Source organism: Bos indicus x Bos taurus, chromosome 7 (genome assembly GCF_003369695.1).
Source record: "Bos indicus x Bos taurus breed Angus x Brahman F1 hybrid chromosome 7, Bos_hybrid_MaternalHap_v2.0, whole genome shotgun sequence".
Taxonomy (NCBI): Eukaryota; Metazoa; Chordata; class Mammalia; order Artiodactyla; family Bovidae; genus Bos; species Bos indicus x Bos taurus.
The window spans coordinates 37,257,348-37,274,258 of NC_040082.1; the positions used below are offsets into that span (position 1 = coordinate 37,257,348).

The 16,911-nt window shown below is 37.3% G+C and overlaps 1 protein-coding gene across 1 annotated transcript; it reads right to left on the reverse strand.

Moving 5' to 3' along the window:
- Positions 1-342: 342 nt before the first annotated feature.
- On the reverse strand, positions 343-16,682 carry GABRA6 (gamma-aminobutyric acid type A receptor alpha6 subunit). Its single transcript, XM_027548792.1, has 9 exons — positions 16,645-16,682; positions 16,329-16,447; positions 15,683-15,750; positions 13,528-13,748; positions 13,360-13,442; positions 12,906-13,049; positions 12,347-12,499; positions 10,807-11,066; positions 343-618 (listed from the first exon to the last, which is right to left on the reverse strand). Exons 1-9 carry the CDS (start codon positions 16,680-16,682, stop codon positions 343-345), a joined length of 1,362 nt encoding a protein of 453 aa, XP_027404593.1.
- Positions 16,683-16,911: the final 229 nt, after the last annotated feature.

Here is a 16,911-nt window from a genome sequence, read left to right on the forward strand (position 1 = left end):
CATTTCTTATTTTATCTGCTTTGTGACAAATGTTATTCACAGTGACAATTAAAATATTGAACAATGAAGGACAAAGATTGACAAATTCATCCTGAATCCATTGTATCCTTTTATAAAATTTTCTCTAATGTACAGAAAAGTCATATTCTTTAGCAACCTCCACTTTCCAATTGTGAAAAGTAACATTATTGCTTTTCTGCCCATACAGGCTTACTCAAAGTTATATGTTAGAGATTTCAATTTTGATTTCATGTTCAGAAAAGCATCTATACAAGTCTCATTGCTATTTTTAAAAATTCAGAAAACAAGAACTTACTGAAAACAGGTTATTATGGCTGCAAGCTATTCCACACTGTTGCTCACTTCCATTGTATCTTTGGATAGATAAACTATCCAATATACAAGGTTGAATCCTGCAAATGCAACTGGGAAGAGAATCCGAGAATATTGGTCTATTTTACTGGTACCTCCAAAGGTTAGTGAGACGGGTGGGGGGGTTACAGGTGTTGACTGTAAGATGGGAGCTCTTGTGAGGACTTTGCTGGCCTCAGGGGATGGAACTATTGGCAATGTCAGAGATGTGATTCTTTTCTTCAGATGGTACTTGGAATCAGGATGCTGTAGAGGAAAAATATACATATATACTCTGCTTAGGTAAAGGAACAGACATTAGTCATTCATTTTATCATCATTGACAGATGTTTGCTGACACTTTATTATATAAGTTGAGCTTCCCTGTGGCTCAGATGGTAAAGAGTCTGCCTGCAATGTGGGAGACCGGGGTTCAATCCCTGGGTCAGGAAGATCCCCTGGAGAAGGAAATGGCAACCCACTCCAGTAAATCTTGCCTGGAAAATCCCATGGATGGAGGAGCCTGAAAGGCTACGGTCCATGGGGTCACAAAGAGTCAGACACAACTGAGCAACTTCACTTTCTTTCTCTTTCTTTCTATCATATAAGTTAAAGTACCAGCAAATTATTTTTTCTTTTTTTTGAAGTAGACCATTTTTAAAGTCTTTATTGAATTTGTTATACTATCGCTTCTGTTTTATGTTTAGATTTTTTGGCCATGAGGCATGTGGGATCTTAGCTTCCTGATTAGGGGTTGAACCTGCACCCCCTGTGCCTGCAATGAATTGGCAGGCAAAGTCCCAACCACTGGATCACCAGGGCAGTGTCATCAAATTCTTAATAATATTTGATAGTGCTACTTTTCCAAGAAAGTGGTAAAACAAATTCTAAAAACATTGATTTACTAACAGCCACTGATAGTTCAGTTGGTAAAGAACCTGCCTGTAATTCAGCAGACCCTGGTTGGATTCCTGGGTCAGGAAGATGCTATGAAGAAGGGATAGGCTACCCACTCCAGTATTCTTGCCTGGAGAATTCCATGGACTATATAGTCCATGGGGTCTCAAAGAGTCACACATGACTGAGCAAATTTCACTTAATATCCTATAATTTAATACATCAGCAATTGATGCCAAGCATGATCCATGTCCCAGGAACTGTGTTGAGTATTGTACTATTAGGAAGAGATAAGCCAGGTTATAAGGGTTTATCCACCCACCACCCCAGTTATGCATAAACCTATATGGCAATGTGTATAGGCAATGAGAGGGAATGTCACGATGACAGGGAATTTCATTTTGTAGTATGTGGGTAATTAGTTAATACCATAAAATAACAGCTCAGTTAAATGATAGCATTCTTCTAGACAGGTTCCCAGCCTACAGCCTAATATTCACACATTCATATATCTGAACCAACTGAGGTATGAACAATAGCAAACAAATTTTAAAATGCTCATGTACCTCAAAAGCTAGGCACAAAGTAGAAATATCCATACTATTCTTCCCTTGAATGTGACTGCCTCTTGGTCCAGAGTTCTGTGTTGTGAGCTTTCTGCTTCCTGTTCACAACTTCTCTACTGTCTCCTTCCATCTTAAGTTACCAAAAATGATACATTTATTAACCTCATAATTATTATATGTTCTTTTCCATCATTAGCTTTTCTGTTCCACTGAAATCAGAGGACAACCAATTCTAGTCTTGAAAGGGATATTCAGTGCATTAAGTAACAGATGAGAGGCTGAGATCTAGATGTGGGAACTGCTTCACCCACGCTTTCACAGCCAGTAATCAACCAGCCTGGTTAATCTCAGTGCTTGCTATATCCCAGCATCTTCTCTTCTTCACTCTATAGTATCGAGTCTGCTTCAGAGACTCTAATTCTGTTTGCTTTAGACACCTTTCAACATGGTGGAGACTAGGGGGGCTTCTTCTGATTCTTACTTTTTCTTGTCTACAGCCTGTAATAATCACTCTCCTTGTGGCTGGGTTGTCCTTGCTGAGTCCCTGCCTTCACACGCATGCTGTACATTATCCCTGCTCTTGTAAAACTGCCTTGTTTCCTCTCTGGCAGCAAAATCACCACTTTGCTGCCTGGCAGGGTGTGTTATTCACATGGACAGACTCCCATGGCTTTAGAGAGCAGCCCCATGGCAACAGCATGAGGCGGCCACCTCCCCGGTGCTGGTGGAACTGCGGGACCGGAATGGCCCGCTGATGCGGTGACACTTGGACTCTGGGAAAACAACAACCCCAAGAACCTCTTCTCCCTCTACTCCTGAATTTTGCTTTGATTTGTCGGGGATGTTCCTGAACATCTAAATAGTAATAGTCATCATAGAGAATTCAAGCCCACTGTGCTTTGGGGGGCCATAGTAAATGCTGTTTCTTTACCAAAAGCAAGAATAAATCACTGTAAAGTCTGATTTGACTTGACCATGGTGAATTTCAAGCAAAGAATATCTTTACCTGTTATCTGTTGACCAGATATTGGGCTAGGCCCTGTGGACAGAAATAAATAAATCAAAGGTGTTGGAGGCAGGAGAGAGTTTCAAATAGAATATTGCCCAGTGTACTGATCTTGAATAGGAAATAAGTGACATTTTCTATTAAAGATATGTGACAACCTTCTTTGATTCTTTGCTTTATAAACCATTGTCACTCTCTTTTCATAAATTCTATTCATTCCTCAAAGTCAATTTTAAGCTTCACTTTCTTACTGGAGCCTCCTTTCATTTCTCGTGCCCTTATTGGTCATTCTTTCTTTTCAGTGCCTACACCTGTAATATACAATTTTCAATCTAGATATTGATATATGGGTGTAATATCTGACATTGTACACAGCTGTCCTGTGTGTTAGTCTGTTTTACCAATAAATTGTTAAACAACTGAAAAAACTGTGACAACTGAGGACAGTTGTGCCTAGGGTCACCAGTAGTGCGTGGATAGGACCAGTGTAGTGGTATCCCAGTCTCAATATGTGCTGCCTGTCTTAGAAGATAAATATAACATTGTCAGCCTAAGCTTTCTATCATGTTTCCCAAATTCTAATTTGAATTTTCAACTATTATATATGTTATCAAAATGTTCTTCACCTGAAAGAGAAAAATGTGTCACTGTTTAATCCTTTAAAAAGAGTTCTCCTCCTTCCAGATACACAGAACATGAAAATATTTTACTCTAATAAATTTTCTAAGTATCTTACTGGAGAATAAAGAGGGCAAGGCTTTAGAGCAGATCTTCTTTCCAAACCTGTCTTGATTTTTAATAGCATGCATTGTCTATCTGTCACCTATGTTTCTTTCTTTTTAAGGGAGAAAGAGGGCAGACGTGAACAAGTTCACTGAGATGGAAAAGTGTAAATTATAATCCAGCATAAAAATATAATGTATTGTTTTATCTCCCTCTCTCTTTTGGAGATATGGGGAGAAGTTATTTGTCAATCTCTTGGCATGTCACAGTGTCACAAATGACTTAATGAGAATTGCCAGATAGTCCTTGTTCAGAGTTAAGCAAGATTGTTCAAGACCTAACGCATGAAAAATTTATGCATAATAGCATTAGCTTGGAATTAAACATCTCCCATGACAGGATCCTTCTTTTCTTCATCTGCTTCCCTAGGCAGTCTCTATGAAGGGTTGCTTAGGAGTTAGAGGGAAACAGAGTCAGAAAGCCCTAGGCTGCAGTTCCACATTTACTACTTATCTGCTGTATGACTTACACATTGCAAAGGAGTCATAAATTCTTCCTAAGCTTACAGTTTCCATCTTTAAAGTTAGAGACAAAAAATAAATAAATAAATAAAGTTAGAGACAATAATTATTTCATCTGTAAGGGTTTTTTCCCTTTCTTTAAGAACTTGAGAAAGAAAATGTCTCTTCGTTATATGCTTCCTGCCTACTTAGCTGTTACAGTTCTTCTTGCTATCATATTTTCCCTGTAAACATTACTTCTGTTGTGCTTTATCCCCCTTCCTGACTTGAAATCTCCTTAATGTAGAAATCTCTCTTAATGGTAGAGGGCATATTATTTTCATGTGTTAAGTACTCCAAACTACCTAGCCAGTGCATAGAACACAGTGAATGCTTCATAAGCATATGCTAAATCAATAAATGAATGAAAATCGAAACATTTTCTGAGACTTACAAGAGTTTTCAGGCAAAGAGAAGGGAACAAAATATTTCTTGATTATTTTCTATTTTAGCATATTGTTTATATTACATTATATTATAAGTACCATGCTTCCCAGATGGCACTAGCGGTAAAGAACTTGCCTGCCAATGTAGGAGACATAAGAGACATGGGTTTGATCCCTGTGTCAGGAAGATCCCCTGGAGGAGGGCATAGCAACTCACTCCAATATTGTTGCCTGGAGAATCCCCGTAGACAGAGGATCCTGGTGGGCTACAGTCCAAAGGGTCACAAAGAGTTGGACACAACTGAAGCAACTTAGCACACAGGCATGCACATAGGTACCATATCTAAACACTTACCATTTACAAGCACTGCCTGGCACTCTGCCTGCATTATTTTGCTTATTCCTAGAAAGAATCTCTAATGTAATAATATTTTGTTTTAGAGTTGAGCTAATGAAGGTATAAGCAGGAAGCTCACACAAGTGACAAGTGGTAGCACCTGAATTCAGTCCCCCTTAGATGCCTAAGAGCAGGGGTCCCCAAGCTCTGGGCCACACAGAGCTTGGGGACCCCTGTCAGATGAGAGGCAGCAATAGATTAGAAATAAAGTGCACATTAAATGTAATGTGCTTGAATCCTCCCCAAACCACCCCCAACCCCAGTTCATGGAAAAATTATCTTCCATGAAATCGATTCCTTGTGCCAAAAATGTTGGAGACCACTGCTAAGAGCATAATCTTAATAAATACTGTTTTTCCTTCCCATCAGCTTTAGGGTTTAGGGCACAGTTGTTTCTCAGCCACAGTTACTGACATATTGGTACTTCTTAGTTGTGGGGACTGTCCTGTACACCATGGGGTGTTGAGTATCATCCTTCTCCTCTATCCATAAGATACCTGTAGCACCCACATCCTCAGAGTTTTGACAATCAAAAATGTCCTTGTATCATGACATACGTCCTCTGAGGACACCCACCATTGAGCATCACTGGTTTAGAATTACACTGTCTCATTGTACAGCGATGGCTGGGGGATTTCTGTGCTAAGTCACTTCAGTCGTGTCCAACTCTTTGTGACCCTATGAACTGTAGCCTGCCAGGCTTCTCTGTCCATGAGGATCTCCAGGCAAGAACACTGGGTGAGTTGTCATGCCCTCCTCCAGGGGATCTTCCTGATTCAGGGATTGAACCCATATCTCTTATGTCTCCTGCATTGGCAGGCAGGTTTTTTACCACTAGTGCCACCTGGGAAGTTTCTGCTGCTGCTGCTAAGTCGCTTCAGTCGTGTCCGACTCTTAGCGACCCCATAGACGGAAGTCCACCAGGCTCCTCCGTCCATGGGACTTTCCAGGCAAGAGTGCTGGAGTGGGGTGCCATTGCCTTCTAGCAGGCAACAAGTACAAGGTTCTCAAGGAAATGCCAGAGAGCTGAATAACCCACAAGCTGGATAATCAGTTCCTGGATAATTAGAAATCGGCAGTATAGAGACTGGACATCTAAAATTTAGAAGAATCTCATTGAGTTTCTGAAATGAAAAGAAAGCCAATTTTGCAAGCCATTCAAGCTACAGGTTTGCATCAGATTCTGCCTGCCCCATTGTAAGCTCAGCAGCTTCAGTTGATGGTAAAATAGGCTTTTGTCAGAGTCCAGATGAGGGCTCAGCTTGGGGCTGTCACTGTTTTGAGTGGAACACCTGTGGTTTTGAATTTTTCCAGGGCTCCCCTGCTGCTCAGTGCCATCCTGCTTTGGGTATTTTTAGAGCATTGCTTTGTTTTAGGTAACGCCATATTGCAAAGGTACTTGGAGTCAAACTGGACATTGTGACAGTCAGTTATTTGGTATAGGGATAAGGCATTTGGGAAGTACTAAGAGCAATTTTGATACAATATTCAGTGAACCTAATATATTAAAGAGGAGGGAGCAATGGGTTACCTCATAGGGGAGATATTTCAACAAGGGCTGCATTACTATAGGGCAAACAAAGCATCTGCTTTTAACCGGGGCACCAAAAACAAGAGAACATATTTTTTAAAACATTTAGTATTTGACCATTTATAAAATGATAGTATTAAAAATTACGGAGAAAACGAACTCTGTCAAATGTCATTACATTTATAACTGGTAGAACTGGGAGCAGAGACAATTCCAGAATATCTACAGAGAAGCAGCTGATTAGTAGCAATCTGGTAGGTCAGTGGTGCTAGAGACATGTCTGAAAACCACACTGAAATGTTTGGAGAGTCCTGAAAGGAATACTAGATGGGGATTTGATGGAAGGTATAGGGAAAGAGCTAATTGCCTACACTTCTCATCTGACCCACCCCACCCTCTCTATAAGTCATATGATGGTGCTACCATGGGGAAGGGGCATCATGGTCTTTCTGGTGCTCAGAGTCTCTGATGGTCTTAATTCAATTGCTAATTCTTTGGAATAATGATAGTACTCAAAGAAATCTCAGCAATATTAGGAACAGGGGAGGTAAATCTATGCTTCATATTTCTCTACACAGGTGAAGGGCAACATGGTTATGGCCCAGCAGATGTTTCAACCTTGAAGGGTACAGAAAGGACAACGTGTCTTACTTGCCTCTCTGTGCCCAAGTTGTGAATAACTGACTTAGTGGCTCTAGATCAGGGCCAGGCTCATCTTTCTGTTCTCAACATAGGCACCACTTCCTCCAGAATCACCTGCTCCAGACTGAGTGAACACTCTTGCATGGCCCTTCTTCAGCCTCCTATACGTCTGTAACCACAAGCTTTATCACAGCGCATTGGCAGGGCTCCTTGATTTCCCTCTCTTCCTGCTTGATGGGCAGTTCCAGGACAGAAGAGGCTCTATCGATGCTTACTAATGAACTCTCAATGTTCTACAAAGGGTCTGCATATAAAGGCACTTAATAAATGCTTATGGTATGAAAAGAACACATAGGTACTCTATAAATTGGTGTCAGGTGACAAGAAAAATAAACCATGCAATCAGTATAAACACAGTTATTCTCTAAACTAATTAAATTTTGGTCAACTTTATAGATAATTTGTGAAAAACATCACACCTTCTATGAAAAAGAGAAGTCACGTTGGATGTGTTGAGTAGTGGGGCAGAGGATTCATTCTTAAGAACTTGGTGTTGAGGACTTAGATGTTTAAAATAAAAAGAATACTAGGAAAACATTCCAAAAGAGATCAGAGTCTAAACTCAGTCTTATCTACAAAATAAGTACACCTTAGACAAATAATAAGTTCTGAAACATAAATACAGGAGTACTTTCTAATGCCTAAATAGCATATCATATAAAAACAATATGGAAAGATACCATATAAGCGGGAAAGAAGCACTGGAGAATTTCTTCTCAAAATCTAAAAATATAAAGTCCACTTCCAAATGCCTTAAAAACAGAAAGGTTATTAATCTGTAGAACACTTCTGAAGATTTAGATTTAGTCTCTTCAGGGATGAGTACTAGATTTTAAATGTCTGAATTTCTTTATCATTATTATAAATTTCAAGGTCAAATTCAAAGCAATAAAGTTTTCACATTCATTCTAACCAGTTTCCTGTGAAAAACAATGTGTACTTTAAAACATACAATTTAGAATCACATGAAATATCCAAGCACTTAATCTCATTTCAGCTTTGCCATATTGGATTGCTATTTCAATGTCCAGCTTACCCAAATAATGTTATTTTGATTACAACTGAATAGGCATTTTTAAATGTCATGGTATTTGAAAGAAAAGATGGCCTTGTAATCAAAATATACCATTGTGCTGTATAAATTCCAAATACGTAATTTATGTTTGTTCCTCTATATTATAAAAGGCAATTGCCAAGTTTTGACATAAATAAATAAAATGTGCATGTTCTATGCAATCATCTGTATTTATTTCTTGATGCTTACAAGGTTTATATTGTTAGGTTTGGTTACTTTTGGTTTTTATTTTTATACTTTGACTTAGCCTTTCAGAAACAAAAGTCTCCTTTTCATTGCCTTGAAATATTATAAGTGGAGCCAGGTTTAGAAATATAATTTTTCATAGGAAAAAAGAGTCCACTCGCAAGGAAAAAAGTACTTTGAGATGATTTGAATCCAATTTGTTCATACAAGTTCCAAAGGACAGCCTAATGATATGTTACTATATTCGAACTATTAGAAGATAGTCTATATGAAGACCTGAGATCTTAAATTCCATCTTATTAATAAATTATACCTTTAAAATAATAGACTTAGGGAATGATAACTCTGTGCTTTCTCCAAGGATTTGAGATCATATCCTTCTCAGTAATCCATATTTTAAAAATGTTGAAGTAAGGAAGTTGGTCTTTCCTTTTGTCTCAATATCAGATCAATGACTATATTCAAAATCACTTTTCTTGCCCTTTTTCTCATGAATTTCTCCTCTTATTTTTACTGTACTTGTCAAATAAGACACTGTTAAATGGTATTTTGATAAATATTAGTTCTTCTTCCTTTCTAGATATATGTTAGTATATGACCTTTGGGCAATATAATAGTTATGTGTCTATGTAAGTACAGACAGGTTGTAACATAATCACATGTTTTGACAAACAAAATAATTCTCAAAAATACTTAGAATTTATCTTTTGTGAAAAATACAATTTTCAACTCATTTGAACTAGGTCTTCAGACTAACATATTTTTGTTATAAAGTTATATTTTTGTGACCTTTGAAAATACATGTGTGGGGATGTGTGCATGCTCAGTCATGTCCAATTCTTTGCAACTTCATGGACTGTAGCCTGCCAGCCTTCTCGGTCCATAAGATTTCCCAAGGAAGAATACTTGAGTGGGGTGCCACTTGCTCCTCCAGGGGATCTTCCCAGCCCAGGGATCAAACCCACATCTCTGGCGTCTCCTGCAATGGCAGGTGGTTTCTTTACCACTAGCGCCACCCAAACATCATTAAATGAAAGAAAGAATTTTGGAAATCACCTTACCTACATTCAGAAAAGGTCTTTTTTACCCAGTGGTATGTACTCTTTCATAGTTCAGTCTCTGAGCAAGTGCTGGGGAGGTTAGGGCATCAGCCTCTGTGTAGTTGTGAATATTAGGATTTCTGGAATCAATTCTTAGTTTTTCTAAGTGATTGTTTCCCTTCTCTGAGCCTCTGTTTTTTATTTTCAAATGTAATTTGACTGTATTACTGGATGGCAGACTTCTTTTTTAATGAGGTCTAATTTAAGGAAAAATTTTTTAAATGATGAATTGCCACTTATCATGGATTGGTCTTATCCTTTGGAGAAAATGCAAATTCTCAAACAAGTTTCTTAGTTTATCAAAGAGAAACATTTCAATAAAAATTATCTTTTAAAGCCAATAAATAGCTCAGTATTTGGAAAATAAAATACATATAATGTTATAACTTTTATTGTAAAACTTAAGGATTAACTAGTTTTATGATTTGTAAATATTTGTGAGAATTGATCAATTATAAACAAATTTTCAATTCAAATTGTCTGCATTACTTGATTTTGCTCAAGAGCTACAGTTTGGAGTTTGTATTGAAGTAAAAATGTATACTTGTCCATCAATTCTACAATCCTTTTTTAAGAAGTACATGCAACTTAATTGTGAGAATTTATTCATATACATAATTGAAATTTGAGGGCACATTTATGACCCTTGAATTATTAATGCTATCATTTATTTTTTATTAAAAAATGCTTTGGGGACCAGCACTTAGTCACCACAAATCTAAACTTAATTTTATAGGTATTTTTCACTGATTAAGTCTTTGCAAAAATTAATATACGTAAATATGCATATTTTATACATATAACATGAATGTGAACATGAGAATGTTTTCATGTGAATCAAAAACTTGGCTTATGACTCAGCATTCACAGAATCTCATATACACATCTTTCCCTTCTGGATTAAAGCAACAAGCAGATTTCTAACAAAAATTGTTCATAGAGTCCCTGTTTGTTTCCTTCAGACTGTGGAACCTCATTAAGAACGTTTTTTTATCTTTCTTTTTAACTTTATTCTCCCTGGTCGGTATATGGGAACCCATTCAAAGGAAGCATCTAAAGGCTGAGAATTTTCTCGTCTCCTCTGAGAACTTGGAATCTGCCAGTACTACTGAGGATGATGAAAGAGGAATACCAAAAGTTTAGAGCAAAGATCAATGAAGGATTGTTGCTTGGCTTTTCCTGTGAGGTTGGAGAAGTTGACCTTGGAACCAAAGTTACATAACTTTATTACTAATATTATTTTTGGACTATCTACTTGTTTGCAATAACTATTCAGGCTGCCTTTTCCTAAACAGTGTGGGTAACATTAGAAAAGTAAACAATTACCAAAACAATCTCAGCTTCCAGGGGTTCAGTCGCTTTTGCTATTGTCACTGGGGGTGAGGCTGCAATCTGCACCTTCCTTTTGGCCTTTTGTGTCTGAAGATTGGTAAAGTAGTTGACAGCAGCAAACTCAATAAGAGCAGAGAAGACGAAAGCAAAGCAAACAGCTATGAACCAGTCCATGGCGGTTGCATAAGACACTTTTGGCAAGGAGTGCCGGGCACTGATGCTTAAAGTGGTCATGGTTAAAACAGTGGTGATTCCTAAAACGAAACAGAATGAGAAATGCAGTATTAGCATTTGCAATCGAATAACAGGCTCAAATGGGAACTTGTTGGAGATTTCAGTTACAAATGTAATTTTTGTTATTTTGTTATTTTTAATTGTTCACAGTTATTACCATAGGCATTCATATTTTTGTATCCTTCAATACCTCGCATACATTGTAGTTGCTCAAAGTTATTTTTTGAAGTGACTTAGTTTAACAATAATAATATAATAGCAAATTATTAGTACATGAGTAATACAATCTTGAACTTGTGAGCATATTTAATGCTGATATAAAATTTCATCATATTAATAAATATTTGTATAGATGATAAATATAAAATTAGATTTCACAATATTTTAATTTCTAGATTGGTTTTTTAAGATAAAATATTTAATCATGAGCAAATAATTTCATCACTCATCTTGCAGCAGTTTTCTGTCTTGGAGGATTTATATAATCCAAAGATGGTTAGCGTCATTATATATATATTCTTTTATAACTTGCAGAAAGAGATCTGTTTTAGTATGGTAAATTAAAAAGTCAAAATTCGTCTGAGATTTCAATTAAACTCAGGTCTTCCCTATGAACTACTAAACTTATAATCATGAAAGCTGAGAAAAAAATTGGGTTTTGTTACAGAAGATATTTTCTGTTACAGCTCTTTTTCTTATTTCATTTTGTTCCGTCACACTGTTAGTGATTCTATATAACATAAATGTAACTAAATATTTAGTCTGAACAATAGGAAATTGGTGATATTTAACTGCGATTCATGGGGTCGCAAAGAGTCAGACAAAGCTTGAGTGACTGAACTGAACTGAAGACCTAAAAAAATGGCAAAATTTTTTATGATCCTACCTAAATAAAAGGGAGATATATTTTGTGTATTCATGGGTTCAATATCTTAACTTTTGATTTCATTGAATTACATGTCATTTTAAATTTCCTACTTTTTCTAGTTATGAAAAAGCAAATTGAGATAAGAAATTCTCCAAAGTAGGACACGTGAAAGTCATAGGAAACCAGCCAGAATTCTTGCTGAGACAAATCTTTTGTTGATTCACCACACAAATTGTGATAAGATGAAGGTTACTTCATACGAAACATGTGTCTGAATGAGATAGGAGTTTATTTCCTTTGTGGATTGAAAAATATATTGATATTCAATATATATATTGAAAAATATTCACTGGTGTGAATATTCCCCTTAAAATACACAAGCAATGTGAGCTGGAGGATGATGGAAAGTAGAGCCCAAAGAGTGAAGCATACCAAAGACAGTTCTGGCTGGAACAGACTCCTTATTAATCCAGAAAGACACCTGGGAAAGAATGACTGTCATAATGCAAGGAGTATAGATCTGTATCATGAAGTAGCCCATCTTCCTTTGCAAGTGGAAATAAACTGTCATTATTACGTATTCACCTGTTGGAAGACAGGTATGTCAGTATTATTGCTGTTGACAACGTGCAAAAAGAGTGCAGTTAGAAATAAACCTTACAGATCCTTAAGTTAATATGTGTAGGAAGAAAATAGCAAAGACATTTTTCAATGTATGGCAAAGTTAGTCGATCAGCAGATGATAAATGCATCACTCATTGTTTTCTGTGGAGTTCTTTGTGTCACACACATACAAAACTACTCACTCTAAGGCTATTCAAATCTTTATATATGCACATGGTTGCAAAATCCATCTTAAAGCTACTCATCACTTTAAAACTGCAAGTTTAGCTGAGAATGGCTAATGCAGAGGAAAAACAAACAGATATTTTGAAAATGTGCACTGGAGTCACCTTGTAGGATTCCATTCACATGTTGGTTAAATTCTTACCTGTGTTAGATTTAATTGTCTCACTAGAGACTGTTTGTCCAATCAGATCATATTGAAGGAGGCTTGAGGATTCTTCTGGGACTTCCACTGAGTAAAGTGGTCCTTTTTTCCATGTATATATGATTTCACTCTTGGGGTAAGCATCTGAATTTTTTAAACAAATTGCAGTAAATCTGGCTAGTTGTGTTTTTTTTTTTTTTCTTTCAAAGCAAATCTTGTCCATTATGAAAAGAAAATACAAGCATAAATTTAAAAAAAACAATTTTTTTCTTTAATCCTGGGGACCAAAACCTCTATGTATAAGATTGACGGACATGATTAAGTAAGTTAATTCTAGGAATTATACAGAGAATATCAAAGTAGTATTTCTCTTTTGCTTTTCAGCCTGACTAAAACCAAATAATTATGTATTTTGAATACATTATTTAACTCTCAGAAGCATTTTGTCACTTACAACTGCCAAATTTGAGCGGACAAGCATGCCCATCCATAGGAAAGTTAACCAGTTTCATAGGACAGTCAGCGTTGATGGTAAGCCTAAGGAACATTGAAATAAATAGTTCTGAGTTAGTATGATGGACAAATCCTTTGAGCAGAGGACAAAGAACTGAGGAAGCCTCACCTCATGGTGTATAGAATGGTTCCATTCTGCATTATTCTGAAGAGTTTATTAGGAGTTGTCATGTTGTGAGCAATTGATTTTTTGCCATTCCTGAAAAAAGTGTCAGGTGTCCAGATTTTACTGACCATCAGGTTATTCAAACTCAAAATCTCAGTTGGCCCCCCAAACTTCAACCTCTCATCTGTCCAAGTCTGGCGGAAAAAAACGTCCATCGTGTATTCCTAAGAGAAAGTAAGATATTCATGCATGCTGGGTAGATGGTTCATTAAGAATAAGTTTATTCACTAGCTTACATACGCAATACTAAAATTTAAGAAATAAAGCAACTTTTTATGACAATAGCCTATCAGGAGAACTATAACCAGTGAATTATTATTTTTCACACTGTAAGATTGTAATGTTATTATAGACGATCATGTTGATATTGTATAAACCTCCCTTCTCCACCTTCACCTTCAACATTCTTCCTTTTTTCTATCAGTAATCCATGTCTCTATCTACTGACCTCCTGATTTCTCTTGTTTAATTTAGAATAAAAATATAAGATTTAATCTAGGTTTTGGATTGGCCTTCCTACCATCAGTTAGTATAATCATTCCTCTTAGCAACTTGTTTACCTTCAAAAATATATCTGAGCAACACAGTGCCACTTAGTACAGTTCCAAGGATAGAGAAACTTTACTTGATAAGCGTACTTTGTCTGCACATCATAATTATTTTATATAGTTCTCAGAGAACATAAAAGCAAATACTACCATGATTACTCAAACAGAGCCTCATTTAAGTATGCATAATCAAAGTTATGTTTTAATTTGTGGCTTTTATGAAATAACATTAAGAACTTAAGTATTATGCTGAAGGCCTTTGCTAAAGTCAATGATAAATAGCAACTTATAATTATGTCAAAATATTGCCAAGAATTGCTTTGTATCCTTTATATATTTCTTTATGAGACCTATTACTGCAAGTGGTGATTATATTTTAAAAATATAATTTGACATACAGTATATCCATATAATGGTGATCCAGGCTATAACAAGCCTCTCTTGTATAAATACACTTAAAAAAGAGACACACGCATAAAATAAAGTTCTAAGTGTCCCCAGATTGCAATGCTACAGTAGAATATAGTTGTGATTATTTATTCTTGGTGTGAATCATACTCAAATGAAAAAAATTGATAGTTAAATTGTTGAGGATTCTGAAGAAATGCTGACTCTTCTCTCTCACCTCTTAAGACATTTATCTCCTAAAGTGCTCCTTAGTCTCTGCCCCTCTTGTTATTTTTTTTTTTACTCTTTTCTCCTTTCCTTTCTCTTCCCTTTTTCACTCCTTTCCCCCTCTTTAAATTTCTATTCCTTTCTTTTCTGCTTATATTCTCAGCTCAAAAAGCAGAAAATGAAAATCTCTAATAGCTGTTAATCTAGAATTACATCCCCTAGTTCATTTAATGCACCACTTTAAAGAGTTATGTTTTTCTTCGGTTTTAGTATTTACATTTTATTTTTAGGGGGACACACTACCTGAGAAACGTCAAAGAATATCATGATACACTTTGTTCCAAAAAGCTGGTTCAGTTGTTCACTGCCACTTACTATAAATACCCTCTTATGAATCCTACAGCCATCTGTACCTGGAACAGGGTTCCCAGAACACCTACTGGTCCACTTGCAAACATAAAAGGTGGAATGCAGTAGTCTTTCCAAAGGACTCCCTTTACTGTTTTATTAACATGTACTGAGAATGGGGCACTGCCAAAACAGCCACGTTTTATGTTTAATAGATCTTCTCAATATACTCTTACATGGCATTCCATCTTTGTTGTTTTTTAACTCCTCCATAAATTTCCTAAAACTTCATAAAGATGGGGGAGAATCTTCTCTTTGTAAGGAAGAATTGGCGCTTGATATGTGAACGGAAGAGAAGATGTCATCTTAAAAGTCTCCTCAGATTCATGTTCAAGCAGAGCTTTTAGTGAAATGTGAAGGAGATTTGGCCAATAAACTGCTCTAATGGCCATTCCTTCCCAGTATGAGTGTATATATGGCTTTTAGATCTGGAGCCAAGTTTGTTAACAATGTCCATTATCATTCATTCTGGGACTCAGTCCGGTCCTCCTTTAAGCAAAATTACTCTCCTCACTCAGCTCACTCACCATCTCCACGTCTGACACGGGCCCAAAACTCGTCACGTAAATGTCTGTTTTGACTTCAGTGACAGCACCTGAAATTAGCCCATAGGGACATTTATCATCAATGATGTTAAGGAGATTGAATGGAACAACTGTTTCACAAAGTCCCTTCTCTCAGCCAGAATCTATAACCCATCCTAAAATAATTCCAGTAGCAAGGGTCCTTTAGTTTTTCAGCTCTTAAAAACTCAGATTAGTTGCATTATTTTGAGTTTATTCCGGCCAAATTGCAAAGTTTAAGGAATGAAGGAAAACTGGGTTAGTGTTCTGACAACTACAGTAATAATGTTTAGTGATAGCTTTAATGGAACAAATGCTTAAAAATGTGTTTTATGTGAAGAATCTCATTTACATTCACACACCCTATGAGACAAGCACTGTTCATACACCCCACCACTGTTGAGAAAGTGGAGGCTTAGAGAGTTCAAATGACTCACATGTAAGTTCAGGAATTGAGGGAGGGACAGAGACTGGATGGCCCCCTGCCCCAACCCCAGTGCCCTGCAACTTCCCACTCTGCTATCCTGAGGCCTCTGGGCCTTGGACTGGCACTAAGGGGGAAGAAGGGCACACATGTCACATATAGTCTAGGAAGGACTCAGCCTCTTACCTCCAAATCCCGGTCGCAGCCGATTGTCGTAGCCTTCAAGCAAGTTGTCCAGGATCCGACTGATGTTTTTGGAATAGAAGTTTCCTCCATCTTCAAGTTTCCCTAGAGCATTTTCTACCCTGTGAATAGACAATCAATGATCCTCCCTCCCAGGCCCCCCAAAAATAGGCTGTTCATTCCAGCCTCGTCTACCCCACCATACAGATGAGCCATGCCATCCAGGCTGCTTCTATGATTTGGTATAGAAGTCACCCAGTGGATGTATGCTTGCCCTTTCCTTAGAGCTAAAAGGAAAAGTCAGAAAACAAAGTCTTACCAGAGAACAATGTACAGACAGGGCAGAGGCGACACCATCCTGCGGTGCACTGAGGTGCCCGGCTCACCCTCCGCCTGCCTTCTCCTCCTTCCAGCCAGTTCCCCTTTTCCAGTTAACTAGAGCGCTCTCCGGGACCACTCATAGCCCTTCTTGTTTGTGTCCAGCCAGTAATCCAGTAGATGAAGATGGAAAGGTTGCCAGCTAAACGTGGAGGGTTCCCCTTGATCTCTTCTCTCTCCGTTCTGTCCTTTCACATGGAACAAGGTG